Source organism: Scleropages formosus, chromosome 3 (assembly GCF_900964775.1).
Source record: "Scleropages formosus chromosome 3, fSclFor1.1, whole genome shotgun sequence".
NCBI lineage: Eukaryota > Metazoa > Chordata > Actinopteri > Osteoglossiformes > Osteoglossidae > Scleropages > Scleropages formosus.
In genome coordinates this window covers 5413926-5431289 of record NC_041808.1, presented here as the reverse complement: position 1 = coordinate 5431289, position 17364 = coordinate 5413926, and the positions used below count along the sequence as shown (strand labels likewise).

Below are 17364 nucleotides of genomic sequence, written 5' to 3'. Positions count from 1 at the left end.
TTGAAGGGCTGCTGCTAAGAGCGCATTGAGGTTGTGCCAAGACGACCCCCTACCTGTCAAACTCCGGCCAGGTGGGCGGTGGCGAAACAAATCGTGTAATACATACAGCATGTTTAATAAAATATAGTTTACCCCATGGATGCCAAGTCATCGTTGACCTAAGTTTATGCAGATTTTCATTCTGGGCTCATTGAAGTAATTTGTTGGTTTATGTCTATATCTACAGGAGCAGCTCGGGGGGAACCATGAAGATGTACAATGCATCTAGGAAAATGTTTCACTATTTGTGATATTAGGAGATGTCGTTTTAATTAATGGGATTGTAATGATCTGATTTTGGAGAGTCAACAGCTAACAAGAGGAGAGTGACGGATACATTTTTGAAAATAAAAACTCAGCAGTTTTCAACAGTATGATGACTAAACAACATGGGATTACATGAAATGGGGTGGGATTAGTCGGTGCCATGGTGAAATTCCTAGGTTTGTCCACCTTCGGTGAGTTCCAGGGAGCTGCCTTTGCCTCCCTGTCTGCTGCAGAGGCGTTTTCCACCAGACTGAGGGATACAATTAGTGAAATAAGTGATTTTTAAAAACTGACTCCATAAGATGGTCTTTAATACACGCAATGATGGAAGATGTCGGGTTTACCCTTCAGTAACCTGCCACTAAAGAAGACTGAGACTCCAAAACTACAAAGTCACACCAATCATTAAAAAACACTCACACACACACACACACACACACACCTGGATAGGCCGTAATGTAGTACCAGTCATATCGGACAACATACCTATTGTCAGTGTCGCAGCAAGGGACGTGGAGTGAAATTCATTTGACAAAAGTCTTTAATCTACAATTTAACCATAAATTAAAACAAAAAAAATTTACAGGTCTTTCAGAAGAAGACGTCACTGAAGGCACCAGCAGGAAATCCAAGAATAATTAGTCCAACTGTGACTGCCATGATCCCCCCCCAACGTGAGAACACCGAAGCTTTCATTCAGTCACAGTCTTACACCATCATAAACCAACAAGAAATAATAACCACCAAAAGGAAGAAGAAGAAGAAAAAGGGTAGGGTGAAATGAAAAATAAAAAATAACCAGTAACTATCTAAGCTCTTAGTTAGAACCTATGGTAGAAGAGGGTAGAAGAGAGTGCGGACTGATGCTCAATATCAGGCCAGAGGTCTTCTTCTGGATGAAGCCTTCATATGAGCAGTTCTGACAATCTCAGGCGCCCCAGCATACATCTAGAGCTCCTCGCTGCCCATGAACACACACCCAAGATGCACTTCTGCTAAGACAGCTTGACATGACCGAACAGCACTCATCAGTTTTGGCCACAAGAGGGCGAAATTACATGGCCGGTTCTCAAGATCTTCGCCACCGTTCTGCAGACCATGCGGCTTATGGAGATGTTTAGAAAAAGCGAGGTAGGACACAGAAAGCTGATGTGGAACAAATGAAAACACTGGGGGAATCGACACCTGCGGCACATTGGCTGATGATCGGGTACCACCTGGAACTGATTTCCTCTCCAGGGTTCCTACTGAAGGGGGGGTGCAGTGGTGCAGTGGGTTGGACCGGGTCCTGCTCTCCAGTGGGTCTGGGGTTCGAGTCCCGCTTGGGGTGCCTTGCGATGGACTGGCGTCCCGTCCTGGGTGTGTCCTCTCCCCCTCTGGCCTTACGCCCTGTGTTGCCGGTTACGCTCTGGTTCCCCGTGACCCCATATGGGAGAAGCGGTTCAGTAAATGTGTGTGTGTGTGTGTGTGTGTGTGTGTGTGTGTGTGTGTGTGTGTGGGTTCCTACTGAACCAGAAGGACAGACGTGAAGTAAAGCCACCTGGGTCGATGTCCATGTCGCCTTCCTTTACTCAGATGCTACCTGTCAGAGAGTTTGGTCCAGCAAGTGATGGCTTTGTGTGCGTGAAATTTTATTCCTGTACTGGAGGTAGGGTCTAAACTGGGGGTCAGTTGGGTAACTCCCTGGGCTCCCACTGTTTCAGTCTAACTTGTTTTCAGTTTCCTCTCTGGGAGACAGCTGGAGGCGGAGCCTGTCAGGGGCTGAGCCATCTCAGGGTGGGGCTAATTGGTGCTCCTCTGCTCAGGAAGGGGCTGCTGGATGGGAATAATCTCATGCAGATACTCCATGCCCCCCTGTTCAGAGAAGTCCCTCACGGAGTGTCCGTTGCCCCGTAGCACCCACTTGGTGGTCAGCAGCCCCTCGAGGCCAACGGGACCCCGCGCGTGGATCCGGGCTGTACTGATGCCCACTTCAGCTCCTGAGTGAAGGGAGGACACAGAACAGGCAGTGAGGCAGAAGAGCTGCACTTGGCCTGATGGAAAATGCACAGTACAGATGTGTTTTTACATAGTGGGAAACAGGAAGTGACTCCAGTGGTAAGCAAGTATTTCAAAACCACCGACTCCTGAATGTGTTTTACCCTGATCACTGTGTTTTCCTTTGTTTTCATTGCTGCTAGGGCTCGGAGGGGTTCTCTGAGCCGATACCACGAGTCGAAGGGAAACAAAGGTGAAGGAGTGGGGTAGTGGGATACCCACCAAGGCCGAAGCGGTAGCCATCAGCGAAACGTGAGCTCGCGTTCCAGAAGACACAGGCGCTGTCCACTTGCTGCAGGAACTGCTCCGCAGTCTCCTCTGGGAAACGGAGCAATCAGAAACAAGTCAGTTGTAGACAGCAACCAATCAGAGCCTTGGCCTTGAGTATCGTAACCTGTTTATTTACCTGCACTTGACTGCAGAACTGACGTAAAAACTGTGATTACTGTTGGCTGGAACTGATAAAAAGGACTTGAGTCCAGATCTGCTAAACTGTCTGATTACGACTTACTGTCCTCCGTAACGATGACATCTGTGTGTGAGCTGCCGAACTTGTGGATGTGCTCCACGGCCCCCTGCAGGCCGTCCACCACCTCGATGCAGCACTGCAGGTCGCTGTACTCCGTGCACAACGACTTGGCCTCCGACGGGCTGAAAGTCAGGTAGGAGGCAAAGCGTGGCCCAGCATGGACCTTCACCTGGGGGGGGGGGGACAAAACATTTACACTGCGGGGTGGGAACCCAGAGCGACGTGTGGTTCTTCATGTGCGTGCGTGCGTGTGTGCCATACCCCCTCCACCCTTAGCATGTCGACAATCTGGTCAAACAGGGGGCTCCTCAGCAGGTCCTTGTGCACGAGCAGCGTCTCCATGGCGTTGCAGGCTGCTGGGTAGTCGCATTTGGAGTCCCTCACTGGACACAGAACATCACTTAGAGCCACGGTCAGGGACACGCCCACTTCCCAGATGGGCGATGCCCACCGTATCCTCACCGATCTTGACCACCTTGTCGATGCTGGCTTGGGCATCCACGTAAATGTGGCAGATACCCTCGCTGTGGCCCAGCACGGGGATGCCTTGTGTCGCGCGCTGGATGTCCCGCACCAGCTGGGAGGAGCCCCGAGGGATGATCAGGTCGATCATCTTGTCCAGCCGGCAGAGGTCCTGCACCCCTTCGCACGTACTCACCTGCAGGATGTCACACGGGAGGGCGTGTCAGAACAGCTCTCTATACTGCTGATGGTTCTGTTGCATCCGAAGTGCCCTCCCCACCCTTACCAGCTGCACTGCATCCCTAACCCCATGGACGGACAGTGCCTCCTGGGTCAGCTGGTGCAGAATGGTGTTGGTGTTGACCGCCTCCTTCCCGCCCTTCAGCAGCAGGCCGTTACCACTGGCGATGGCCAAAGCAGACACCTGTGGACAGGTTGGACCGTGCCCTCACTGTCACCATCAACTTCACTTGAATTTGAGGGACACACTGTGGGTCACCACCAACCTGCAAGAGGCAGTCTGGGCGGGACTCGAAGATGACGAGTAGCACACCGATGGGCATCGTGATCTGCTCGAGCTCCAGGCCGCTAGCGACCCGCGTGTGACGCACCACGCGGCCCACGCTACCCTGGGATGCCACGGAGATCTGCCGCAGGCCAATGGTCAGGCTGTTGAGCTTTGCCGGGGAGAGGCTTAGCCGTTTCAGCAGAGCCTGCGAGAGGCATCCTGCGGAGGGGGACAGAGGCACTTGTGGGGGGGAGAAGGAGGGACAGAAAGAGGACAGACAGGTAGGTACCCAGCGTACCTGTGCTGATGGCCAGGTCCATGTCCTTCTTATTGGCAGCGAGGATCTCATCCTTACGCTCGGTCAGGAGGTCAGCCAGAAGGTAGATGATCTCCCCTCTCTGTGACCAGACACAACAAGTGTGGATGAGAATGCACCTGGGTCGCTGAGGACCTCCATCTACCGATAAAAGTGTCCATCGCTGGACAAGCCGATCTCAGCCAAGCTAGGATAAGTTAAGCTGAACTTAACAGGTGCAAAGACCAAAAGCAGGCAATCAGGACCTGAGAGATTTGGGGAGCCCTCATTCCCTTCAGCACCAACCTGCTCCGAGAGCAATCCAGCCAGGCTCCGCCCTCCATTTCTGGCCATCTCCGCCTGCTGTTCCACCGTGGGACCTGGATTGAGAAGAAGCCCTGTTACAAAAAGTTTTACTCTGCTAAAACTCCGGCAGTCCTTCTGAAAGGTGGTCCGCTGGGTGTAGCGTCAAGCTCTGCTTCTTTAACGACTGAATTAGCTCATTTTGGATGAACAGGAATGGAATGAAATAGAAAATGGAGTGAAATAATGCAGAACTCACCCGCGGGCTTCACCTCCGAGAAGAAAGTCCCCACCTTTTTCCCGTCCACGATGTCAGTGATGACGTGGCCCGTGACCTTGGGGTTTGTCCCGTTGGCGATGACGACGGATGTGCCCCCCTGCAGGGCCCACAAGGCAGCCTTCACCTGAGTGCGACACAAAGAGAACAACCCTGATGGTAAAATGCAGAGATCTTCCACACTTTGGTGGACACGTAATCCAAACGTGTGACAGGGAACAAGCAGATCGGATTCTTTGACCCAAAATGGTAACTAAAGAGTCCTGTAGGGTCAAAAGACATACAGAGCAAACAGCTGTGGGCATCTGGACAACATTGCTGTCATACATGCTGAGGAGAGCTGAGGAAGCCTGGATTTTGTGGAGGTGGAAGAAGTTTCCCAGTGAGGTAAGATACCACTGGGCTGAAGCTCGGCCCCGATCCAATGTCACGCTGCTCCGCAGCTTATGCACCTTGGCCTCCATGCCTCCGATTCCCACCCTAGACTTTGTCCCAAAGGTGATGGACTGCTGGTCGCCGGGGTAGAAAGTGTCAATGAGTTTGGCGTCATCTGTCCCTGGAGGGCTGTCATAGAGACCTGAACACAAGCGAGGTTGGGAGGGGTTGGTCAGCTGACCTCTTGGTACCTTCATACCACAAATAAATGGCATGACAGCCCATCCCGGATTTATTCGCTGTGCACCTTCCACATCAGAGAGAGCGATGAGGAGGTCGGCCCTCATCTCCACGGCCAGGCGGGCCGCCAAGCTGTCGTTGTCCTTGATGCTGATGACCTGGACGGCAAACGTTCAGGGAGACCGTGAGACATTTATCCAAAGTGAGACGAGTGATCTGCACCGGCCGAAGAGCAGCAAGGTGAATGAGCACGCAAGGGGTACGACAAGCCATAGGGAGCAGAAGTTGAAGAACCTTGGAACAGGAAGTGCAAAGGATCTACAAAGACACTATCTTTTCTCCTTTTAGGCTGTCCCCCCTCTAGGTGTGGAGACATGTTTCACCGTGCACCTCCCCCAAGGCCACCCCAGCATGCACCTCTTTGTCAGGGAGGGGTGAGCGAGTCGTGGGTGGATGACTCTCCGCACCCCCCTGTACTGTACCCACATTTACCCCCTGAAGATCGCTGTTGGGCTCTGGCGGAGGCACCACAGCGTCATTGGTGTTGATGATGGGAACGATGTTCATGCGCAGGAGCTCCTGCAACGTGCTGTTCAGGTTGCGCCGCTTCTGCTCGTCGTGGAAGTCCAGGTTGGTCACCAGGATCTGGAACAGCCGGAACAGGACTTCGATCAGTGGAACGTTTATCGGTGCCAACGAGAAAGCCGTCTACCTACAGCTCCGCAGCATGTGCAGGAACCCTGTGGACGGGGCTGGGCGTACCTGGGCGGTGCAAGTGCTGTACTGAGAGAACATGGCTTCGTAGAGCGCCATCAGTCCACTTTGACCAGCGGCAGCGCACGCCCGAGCCTCCAGCACCGGAACCGACTTAGGGACAGAGATCCGGAATGTTACATTCAACACGAGCCCAGTTAGCCTGAACATCTGGTCTAGGACAACTGGTTCTAATAAGACTGGTCAGACTGGGAAAGCGCCTTACGGAAGATTCTAGGCCAGTTGGACCCCACAAGTCTTTCTACTGGTTCTGGTCCAAGTGGACAGACCACGTCTTTGAACTTACTTTGGCCTCAATAAACTCACTAAATCTTTGATCCGGTTCTGGCTCGAGTGGGTTCTCCATGTCTTTGAACGGGTTCTGGCCCGATTGGACGGACCGTGTCTTTGAACCGGTTCTGGTCCGAGTGGACCGACCGTGTCTTTGAACCGTTTTTTGGCCTCAGTAAACTCACCATGTCTTTGAGCGTGTTCTGGCCTGAATGCAGCGCCTGACGCACACTCTGGGAAAGCAGGATTTCGTGGCGGAGCCTTTGCTTCCCGAAGGCCACGGCGCCGCTTGTCACGATCATCATCTCCCTACCCTGGTTCTGCAGAACTGCCACCTGGGAAACACAGAAGACCATCCCTTCGAACACACAACCCCACTGTCTCTCACACACACACACACAGACAGAGAGGGAGACGGAGTCAGACCTGCTCAACGATGGAGGCCAGCCGCCCAAGAGCGAGGCCACACTCATCCCCCCGGGTCACCACGGCACTGCCCAGCTTTACCACGATGCGCTTGGCCTGCCCCAGCTCCCCCCGGTGGCCAAAGGGCTTGCCCTGGGAGTATGTGTAGAGAGCATGACTCCAGCACCGCAGCAACCGAGACCCCAACCAGGGAACTTTCGATGCACCTGGGGGGCAGGAAGGTGTGAGTCGTGAGCCCTGATTGCACACAGAGCAGCATCAGCCTTCACTGACTAACCAGCGAGTGTCTGCATGAGGGAAACCATTTCATACAAAAATCCCAAAGGTTTCACTTTTCCACTCCACTGAGACTCAAGTTCAGACCACGAAACATCTGGTTATTTTTAGTTTAAAGAGCAGGTCCCTGAGCATGCGAGGGGTGTGAGGGGGCAGGGCGACCGGAGGGATGGTGGAGCGGACCGCTGAAAGAGAACAGCTTGGACAGCAGCTCTGCGCTGGGAGACGAGCTGCCACCTCAGCAATCTGCAGCCTAGGGGGATGTGAGGGACATGCAGAGAAACAGCAGCTGGATTAGTGGGCAGTTCAAAGGGTTTGAACAGTAGTGGGGGGGTCAGAGATGGGGGGCTAAATCGGGGGGGGAAGCAAAGATGTGTGGGGGCCAGCAATTAGGGGCATCTCTCTCCTGGATTAAAGAGATGGCACTGAAGATGAGCAGCACAGATTGAATCCTGCTGAATTCAAACTAGCATGAGTGCAATTCTTTGGGACTTGACCCCACACCCATGTTTGGGGGCGGAGCCTATGAGTGATACTCACATTTGGAGGCGGAGCTCTTGAAGCCAGGGTACCTGCAGACACGTGTGCAGGTGGCCAACATTTTGAGGCTGCTTGCGCCAGGGCACCCGTAACAGAGAGGTGAAGTACCGCAGTTATGATGCACAATGTTGTAAACGTCAGACACACACCTGCAGGACACCTGGGAGAAAACAAATTTTAAAAGACAAACATCTATTTGTGAATATTACACAATTTATCTAAAAGGAATACAAGGAGATAAAAAAAAATCCAGAAACTGTGAGCAGGGAAGAAGAAAACTGGAAATGAGATCTTGGGGATTCACAGCTGGAACATGGATGGAGAAACAAAATACCTGAAAATCCTTTAAATACACCTGAGACACTTGGTCCCCTGGTTCTGTTTGTGGGCTTTCTGAACACCAGCAGGTCCGACTCTCGAGGGGCTGCTTTACTGACCACTGAGCTATGTAACATCCCAGAAATGTACTGTAAAATCCACCAAGGGGCGGAGTCAGTTGGAGAGGCATGGGGGCGGGGCCTTGAGGTGCAGGATGCAGCCTGTCACCACAGGGCAACTAAAAGGCACAGCCAATAGGAGCGAGGCAGGGGCGGAGCTTTGTGGCACTAGGCACCTCCTACCAACAAAAGACCACACAAGGAGCAAAGAAAATGGAAGGGGTGAAGGGGCGTGGCCTTAGGATAAAGGGTGGAGCCTAACTATATAGACCACATGAGTATGATGATGAAACTTAGAATGCCGGTTACAGCAGCAAAATCCTGAAATCACGAGCTTATCTCAGGTGTGTGGTACCTGAGTCACACAGGTAAATACACACCCAGGGCCGTAACAACAGGTTCATTGTCTCAACCGAATCTACTGATCAACAAGAATAAGTATATTGAAATGCTACACATTGTGAGGGTTCGGTACAGTGTTTGTGTGGGTTTGGTGTGTAAAAATTAACTTTGAAATGTTTCTGCTGAAAAGTTTCACATTCCTTCCCTCTTTGTAACGACTTTTTAAAGTCCGTCTCCCGGTACGAGTCCTCAGTCCACAGTGTCCCAGAAGTGTCCCGTCATCTTCTTCCCTTCGTCTCGTCGTCTTGTTTTCTAGTTTTGCTGACGCCCGTCCCTCACGCTGTACGTAAACGGCGTAGCGCTCTCCCGCCTGCGGCGCGTACGTACGTGCAGCGCGCGCAGCGTGTCCGCCAACGCTGTACGACGTCTACGTAAGAACGTCGCTGGCAGGGAAGCCTCGTCAAGGAAAAGGCTAGAGTTGCCTTGTTGTTTTTATTTATTTTTTTTTAGTTTTATTTTATTTATCTGTCACTGCTCCCTTTGCAATGTTTTTCTATAGCTGGCTTGTTGGCAATATTCAGTTGAAAAAGTTAGGATGAGGACTTCTTAGTCGTAGTAAATAAGATAAGAGGTTAGGTAGATAAACTGGTAGAGAGAAAATCTAAAGATTAGATTGTATAACAGATTTTGACCATCTTGAAAATAATTAAAAGAGTAATAATAAATAGAATTTCTCATAAAATAACATAATAGTGAGACAAACTGCTGGTTGTGCCATTTTTGCCCTGAAACTACTCATCTGTTCGCGCACAGCCCATTGTTCTGGAAAGATCTGTGTAGATTCATTAACCTTACCTGTGCGTTGACTTTTCTTTATTAATTAAAAATGTGCTGCTTCGTTTCTAAGACGCCGCTGGGTAGAAGGGTAAAGAATACCATTCGATTAATCTGGTTTTACGTGTGAAATTTCAGACTGACGGTAAATGTAGTGGTAAATCTAAACGTCTCTTCTTTTTGGATTGTGTACAGTCTGTGTTTTAGTTCCCCCTGGCATTTGCTCTCTTTTGTTCCGTCAGTTTTGTTTGTATAATATTTCTTTTTATTCGCTATTTTCTATAGCAAGTAAGTAATTTCATAGACGCACCACCCAGCAATATAACGGAAAGGTTAGGTTTGGGATGTGCTCCGCTGGTGTGTCGCCCTCCTCGAACACTAGGGGGCGCCACAGTCTGACATTACCATAGCCAGTGTGGTAAGGTGGATATTCATTTACATGCATCCATTTGTCTGATTTATAAAGATACTGTAGCTATATATGCTTTAAACTTCAGCAGTATAATTTCTGATATCATTTTTTATTATGGGGCAACAGGTGGGGTAGTGGTTACACTTTCTGCCTTTGGACCGGGAATTTGCAAGTTGGGATCCCATCTCCTGCTGTAGATGCCCTTCATCAAGGTACTTACCCTGAATATATACACTAAAAATTACCCTGCTGTGTAAATGTGTAAATAACTGTGGGTAGCTTAACTCTGTAAATCACTTTGGAGGAAAGCATCACCTAAATTAATTAACGTAAATGTAAACTTCTCAGGTAAGTACAGACACCCCTCTACTTACGTAAATTTGACTTGCGTAAATTCGGATTCGTGTAAAAAATTCCCAGAATACACATTATTTACGGATAGAGCTTTTATTTGATGCAAAACTTCTGAAATGCGTTAAGTGCAAGTCAACGTAGCCAGACAAGGCATTTCCTCTCCTTAGCGTCATGCTTTTTTCGCATATTTTATTTAACATTTTCATTATTCACAATGCCTGGCGGTAAACGTGCACTTGAAGGAAAACGAGAACCGTCTCGCCAGCGTACAGCAATCGATTTGGAGACGAAATTGAAAATAATACGAAAGTATGAAGGTGGACAGAGATTATCGTCTATAGCAATGTAATTTTTTTTTATACCCGTGTTTGCAACAAATTCCTAGGGTAGGGTTAGGGTAGCCTATGTTCAATGGTAGGGGAGGAGGGGGAATCTAACACATGTAACTTTTGACTTGCATAAGGGGTTGAAGAACGGTCTATTTGCGTGAGTTGACGGGTATCTGTTCATACTTTGTTGAAGGGTACAACACCAAGAGGAAGAATTCGAACCTGGGAGCTGAGACTTACACTTACACACACACACACACATTATCAGAACCGCTTGTCCCTTACAGGGTCACGGGGAACCGGAGCCGACCCGGCAACACAGGGCGTAAGGCCGGAGAGGGGAGGGGACACACCCAGGACGGGACGCCAGTCCGTCGCAAGGTACCCCAAGCGGGACTTGAACCCCAGACCCACTGGACAGCAGGACTGCGGTCCAACCCACTGCGCCACTGCGCCCCTTACACTTACATTTTACCTTTATTCATTTAGCAGATGCTTTCCTCCAAAGTGACGTACGTCTCTGTAGATTCCAGCTATAACACCTGCTGGCCTAAAAGTTCCAAAACTTTACTGCATCCAGGTCTCTCCTTCTGTTGATGTAACGCACTCATTGCATTTTTCTCTGAGATGTATGTTGCTTTGGAAAAAAGCATCTGCTACATGGATAAATGTAAATGTAATAAAGATGAAAAACATGAACAAAAACATGCTGCAGATCTTATCATAACAGTAGACTGTTGTCAGGATTCTTATTTCAATTTTAACTTATACACTATTTCTCATAATGCCACTAATTATGTCATGTTTATGACACCTTATTTGTGATCTGACACACTTTGTTTACATTTATCTGACTCTTCTCTCCAAAGCAACTTGCAATGTTCAGCTACATACAATTATTTACCCATTTGTACAGCCAGGTAATTTTTACTGGAGCAATTAAGGGTACGTACTTTGCTCAAGGGTATCTCAGCTGGACAGGCAGCAACTGTAACCAATAAACTATGAGCTGTACTTGTGGGTAAACAGCAGTGGTTTTTTTAAAGGAATTCCGAAGAAGGTTTAAGACAGATGTATGTGTGGGTGGTCAGTGAACATAATACTGAAAGACCAGTGCTAGTCGGAGGACCTTCTGCTGGCCCACAGCTTACCGTGCTGCTCATAAGAAGATCACAGCCATTGATATGACAGACTGTGAGATGCACTGCATTGTGGGAACTGTGCACCCACGCTCTCACTTGCATTCCTCAGTTTTGCACTGCTATACTTTTAATTTTCTACTTCATTAGTTTAAATATGATATACAGCCTTTATCTTCTTCAAGCCAGTCCACACACACTATTGCGGTAAGCACACATATATTACCTTTATCATTTTACATTTCAGAATTTTTTTTTTTTTTTTTAACATGTGTGTATGTAAAATAAAATTTCCATGCAGTTTCCACAAATAGCTCCCTGGTACCCTATAGACCCAGAAAACCTTAAAGTGAAAACTGTAACAACAGCATCTGTAAAATGACAAATATTAGACACATTTCTGCATTTATTAATAATATACAGTAGAAAAAGAAGTTGAATATAAAACAAGTGTTACGCAAAATTTTCTGCATGATATTAGGCTTCATTTACAGTGATTCTGGGGCAAACATAGGATGGGTTTGGGAATTTTTTTCCATGAGAAAGCAACAAGTAATTGAATTATTCAGTTTTTGATATGTGGCTCATTTTCAGCAACAAGTTGACAGGGAATTAGTGTATATTTGTCCATGTGCGTTCATTATACTTCATATGACTTTCCATCGGCACTTTTATGTACCTGTCTTAGTTAAGTACACATTCATTTTGTTTAATTTGGTTTGATTTGCCGTATTTCTCACTGTCATATTGCTTTTCGGCTCAAACACTGAGTAGTGTGATGTGAGGAATGTGAAGGCCTTGGGCCTGATACTCACCTGACCCCACCACCTTCCCAAAGGTCAAAAGTACTGCGGTTTTGTAGAACAGGCACCAGAGAGATGTGCTCCTCGTCACTAGTACTACTGTATTTACCTGTCCTTTGAAGGAAAGATCCTCATATATCATGTCTTTGCCCTGTTGTTCCCCTGAAGGACCCTCATGGCATCAGAGTGGGACACATATTCTATGTCTGGAAAAACAAGTCACACACAGTCATTTACTTCACATCTTCAACATGCATTAGTTATTAGCTGGAAGTCTTGCAGAAAAGCCAAAGCTTTGTTCTTGCCTTAAACCTACATTAGAGTTCACAACATGGTGAAATTCAGAAGATGACCTAATCCAAAAGTTTTTACACAGCTCTGTACCCTAAGTGACAGTTGGTATGAGCCACCTGAAGCAGTGAGATGGCTGCTTTCACCAGCAAGCCATTGCTTTTGACTTCCTGTCCGGTGATCTACCTAAAGGTCATCATAGAATGTCCTATTTAGATCCTGAACACACATACATACGCGCGCACACTCAGGGCTCTCTCACCTTAAGTACCACCACTTACTCCATCCCAGGGTCTGACCTTTCTGATTATAGGGTCTGGAGAAGGAGTCCAGATGCCAGCAGCAATGTGTCTGCAACAGGCCTTCACCTTTTAGGGACACACAGATAGGAGTCCATGTGCACCCCACCCCCATAAGGCCTTGGTCCAACGCACTTACTCACTTCTTATAGTGCTTTTCTAAGGGTCTCAGAGAGACCGAGAGTCATTGGCAAGCAGTCAGACAGAGAAGAAACCCCTGGCCAAAGTACACCAGCAGCTCCCAGGCTGGGATCTGAACCTGAATCTCTTTAGCTGTGTTTTGGACATTGTTTTGACTCTAAATTAGTCACTTCCACTTCCATTTAAAAGTAAACTACCAGCAAACCCCTGCAGACCTTGGGTTTTCTGTAATCCATCACCAAAACTGAAATGAAATGCTGTTAAGTGTACCTTCCTGTTTGCTTTTGTGTAAACCCTACTGAAGGACACTTTTCAGAGTGGACTGCTCAGTTCATGGGCAGAGACACAAACACTGAAAATTTCTCTTAGTCATACAGTATTTTCTACAAATTTAAGTTGCTTTTGAACTTAATAAGCAATGTAGTGTGCATAAGAAAGCCATATTTATAGTTTCTGCTGATGAACATATCTGGACTTGTAATGTGTGTTGTGCCAGAAGGCCATATCTGCTCTGAGGCTCTTGATTGTTTGCAACTATCACTGCTATCCAAGAAACATTCTGGAGAAACATGCATGAGGAGCATAGATGAGTAATATGCCTGAGGAATATATTGGAGGAACGTATCCAAGAAACGTATTTGATGAACCTACGAGAGGAATGTACCTGAAGCATGTACTCAAAGAACACACCCGGGGAATGTTCCCAAGGAACATACTGAGGAATACACCTGGGAAACATACCCGAGGACCATACAGGACGAACATACCTGAGGACTATCCCCAGGGAACATACTGACGGAGCATAACTGGTGAATATACCCAGCTCACGAATGTTGTGTCTGTTCTCCAGTTCAACAGTTAACATGCTGCTGGGGTGAACCTACAAACACGGAGATCATTTAGAGCTTTGAGAGAGATCCCTACAGCAGATTGAACACTTGATGTGTGACGACAATGTTTAAGTGTTTGCTTTGAGCCAGACCAACAGGGATACAAAATACAAACACGTTTGTGTTTGACAGCAACGAGGTGCAGGGTGGGGGTGTACAGGGGCTTGGCCGACATTGATGTCTCTCCCGGAAAGTTAACGTACCTATGTAGGTGAGACTAAAACCAGAGCGGTAATCAATATTACATTGCAATGTAATTAATTTTATGTTGTACTGGAACAGACCGTGGAACAAGCAACATTCCCGAAAAAGGCAACAGATGGTGCGCGTCTGTGCGTCTGTTTATTGTTGATTTCGGTTGCTAAGCAGATGTTTTTTGAGCACTTTACTGTGCATATCTTGAAATTAATTTCGTTGTACAATTAGCAATGCGCTCAAGCAGAGCTGTTCTTTCTGGGGCTCAAACCGACTACCTTTGTGTCTCAAGACCTTAGTCATCCTCTGTTTGGCGGCGTCTTCCTGAAGGGGTATGTTTGAAGAGACGTGTCTGAAGAGCTCAATTTGAAGGGTATCGATCTGCTTCCAGGAAGTAGAGTCATTTGGATGGCAACCACCTCCGGTTAGCGAGCCAAAGGCCTGGGTTTTAGTCCTGAGTGGTCTGAGTCGGCTGTAATCGAGTGAGGAAGTAGCTGTGGAGGGAGCACGTGTAGCCCAGGTGTTCCAGAAAGCCCCAGGCTGCCTGGACTTGATGCTGGGAGTCCCACTTCTTGACTCACTTGTGTTTTAGGAAACCCGCTTGGCTCGTGAATCCCACATACCGCCCAGAAACCACCTTCCCCCAGAGCACCCGCTTTCCGCCAGCCCACAGCCGCTCTCACTTAGCTGTGGACAACTATGTGGTCAAATTGGACTTTTTTTTTGCTGTGCATGAGAAGAAGAGAGTCGAGGAACTTGAACGTGGGAACACACACATGGACGAGCATTTGGGAAGGCTGGACCACACTGTGGCCGGTTATGATCAACTACGGCGCCCAGTCCTCATCCCTTTCCCTGGACACACTCTCCATGCCATTCCCAAAATCCCCATTCTCCTCGGCTTTTCCTCAACCCCCACACCCCACCCCATCCCATGCCACCCCCCCAGTGCGACTTATCAAGTGCTAATTACTGTTTCAAAGCTCTGGCTGCCGCCGCAGCTCCAGATGCCAGCATTTTGTCAAGAGACCTCTAAGGATGCTGCTGAAGTCTTCGGCTGAGAGCAAAGGGATCTGCTGGGAACTCTTGCATTTAATCTATTATGTATCTGAGAAGCAGGAGAGAGAGGAGCTCTGGAAAGCAGGGCATGTGCGCTCAAAATAGCACTGGGTCACTGTGGATATGAGCCCGGAACATTAATTACCCTCGTTTGTCCTCGATGTATGGAGGGAAAAATAAGTTTGCTGAAACGTGGCATTTCCTTACTGTACCTTCGCTCGGCTACCATGGAAACGCTTGGCAACCAGAACTGATAAAATCTTGTTTCTTTCTGCTTGGTTGAAGTCTTCTTTATGCTCTTTATTTGTTTCTTATCGCCTCTCGAATGTTTCCATTTCTGTCCTAAAAACTTTTTTTTTTGAAAACTTGGCGAATGTCGATCACGTGTAACGGAATCGTAACGTAATAACGACACGTCAGTCACGTTTGCTAAGAATTTTTTTCGCACCCCTAAGACACTGAATGGCTCTCGCTTGCCAGGCTCGGACCTGAGCGTGTCCTCTTGACATACCAGTTTCTTTTGCTCTGAAAACACGGCCAGGATATCGTTGTGCACCTTGCTGCCTATTGCAGCTCGAATAACTGGACGGAGCCTTGTGGATAGTTCGGTTTGAGGAACGCTTAGTGAAGGATGGGTCCGAGTGTTGCAGTGAATTTCTACGGCCTGTGGTCAAGTGCGGTCAGTGAAGCGGACTCTGGGGAAACTGGGAACAGGTTAAGTTCCCCTGTGGAATCCTTAATTCTGCCCTCGGGAATACTAATGTACCCTAACCACTCCTCTAAATGTTTACCCCAGTGGTTTTCGTGTGGGTGTGAGAAGTGTTTTGAATTTCAGTACAAGGGTCCCCCAAGGGCTGAGGCCAACAGCTGGTTGCAGTGATCCAAAGTGACATTGTGGACCTTCCTTGTGTGTCTTTCTGGAGGACAAGTGGCGTACCACATTACAACTATTTCTACGGTATGCGCATTTTGTCCTGGGAGGTGTCCTGATTTAAGGATGTGCTTCCCTAGCATCTTGTGTCGGGAAACACACACGTTGTTGTATAACAAGTCCATTGTTGACGCACCCAGCTTTCCGGCACGGAAAATCGCGTCCTTGGTAACAGCCCCTGGGAGGCTGGCTTTCAGAAGCATGTGCCCTCTAGGATCACTCGTCCTGGACTTGTCGGGCTCACATTTACGTTAACTGCGGATGATTGATTTAATGGCTCTTTGGCACCACAGTAAAGCTCTTTGTTACTATATTTGGGAGGCACCCTCATGAACATGGAAAAGCCATGTCCTTCAGATGCATTTTCAGCCAACAAAGAGTTCCTTATCATGGCTTCTCCTGCAAAGATTTTATCTGAGCACATCAGTCGGCAAAGGGGGAAGGACTCGGACTCCGGGCTCCCCCGTCCTCCTGGAATTTCTTGGTCAGCCCGGTCGGCGTTCCTTCTTTGGCCTCCACTGTTGGAATTCCTCCATGTGTCTCTTAGATGATTCCGTCACTTCTCTTTGTCTGCTTGTCTCCCTGTCCCTGTCTGCTCGTCCAGGGGTTTCCTCTCCATCTGCGTGTTGGTCTGAGGCCCAGCAGTGGGGGGGACCCTCAACAGGTCAGAAGTCAGCATGGGGTGGTGTGTGTGTGTGTGTGTGTGTGTGTGTGTGTGTGTGTGTGTGTGTGTGTGACTGTGAAACTCACAACACATCCTTGTATGCAACTTCATAGATTACGGTACCTTTTTCCCCCACTTTTACACACGCACTGTACATAGTTTCACTGTTTTTCACTCGTTCTTCTACTGCTTTGATTTCATTGCACTGTTTTTGTATTTTTCTTCTTTACTTGTTTTTCCACTGAGCCCTTTGCAGACTTCTTGCTTCTACTTATTCTCTGTTTCATTGTACAATTAATTTTTTTGTGTTTATTTTGATGTGTGTGCCTCTATTTGTTTTTGTATTGTAATTTTATTAGGGAGAACAATAAATCTAAAAGTGGTGTTATACAAGTTGGATGTTCCCTGCTTATTTAACCCCATTTAACCCCATTCTACAAGAAAACAAGCCCTGTAGAAGTTTACTGTTGTACCATCAAGACACGACAGATTGCCTTTAATATTAAGGCGACGTGGGACTTTATAAAATCTCAGTTAATCTGGTGGAAAGATGGGATGGGGCTGCAGGGTGTGTTCTGTGTTCTTATGCTGCATTACATTCTGCCATTGCAGAAACTGAATTTCAT

The 17364-nt window shown here is 48.0% G+C and overlaps 1 protein-coding gene across 1 annotated transcript; it reads right to left on the bottom strand.

Moving 5' to 3' along the window:
- Nucleotides 1-1784: 1784 nt before the first annotated feature.
- On the bottom strand, nt 1785-8524 carry aldh18a1 (aldehyde dehydrogenase 18 family, member A1). Its single transcript, XM_018762590.2, has 18 exons — nt 7953-8524; nt 7619-7778; nt 6803-7008; nt 6562-6711; nt 6095-6199; nt 5825-5977; nt 5400-5490; nt 5170-5294; nt 4700-4844; nt 4444-4517; nt 4141-4240; nt 3841-4061; nt 3621-3758; nt 3335-3530; nt 3134-3255; nt 2855-3041; nt 2566-2661; nt 1785-2285 (listed from the first exon to the last, which is right to left on the bottom strand). Exons 1-18 carry the CDS (start codon nt 8124-8126, stop codon nt 2089-2091), a joined length of 2640 nt encoding a protein of 879 aa, XP_018618106.1. The 5' UTR covers nt 8127-8524; the 3' UTR covers nt 1785-2088.
- Nucleotides 8525-17364: the final 8840 nt, after the last annotated feature.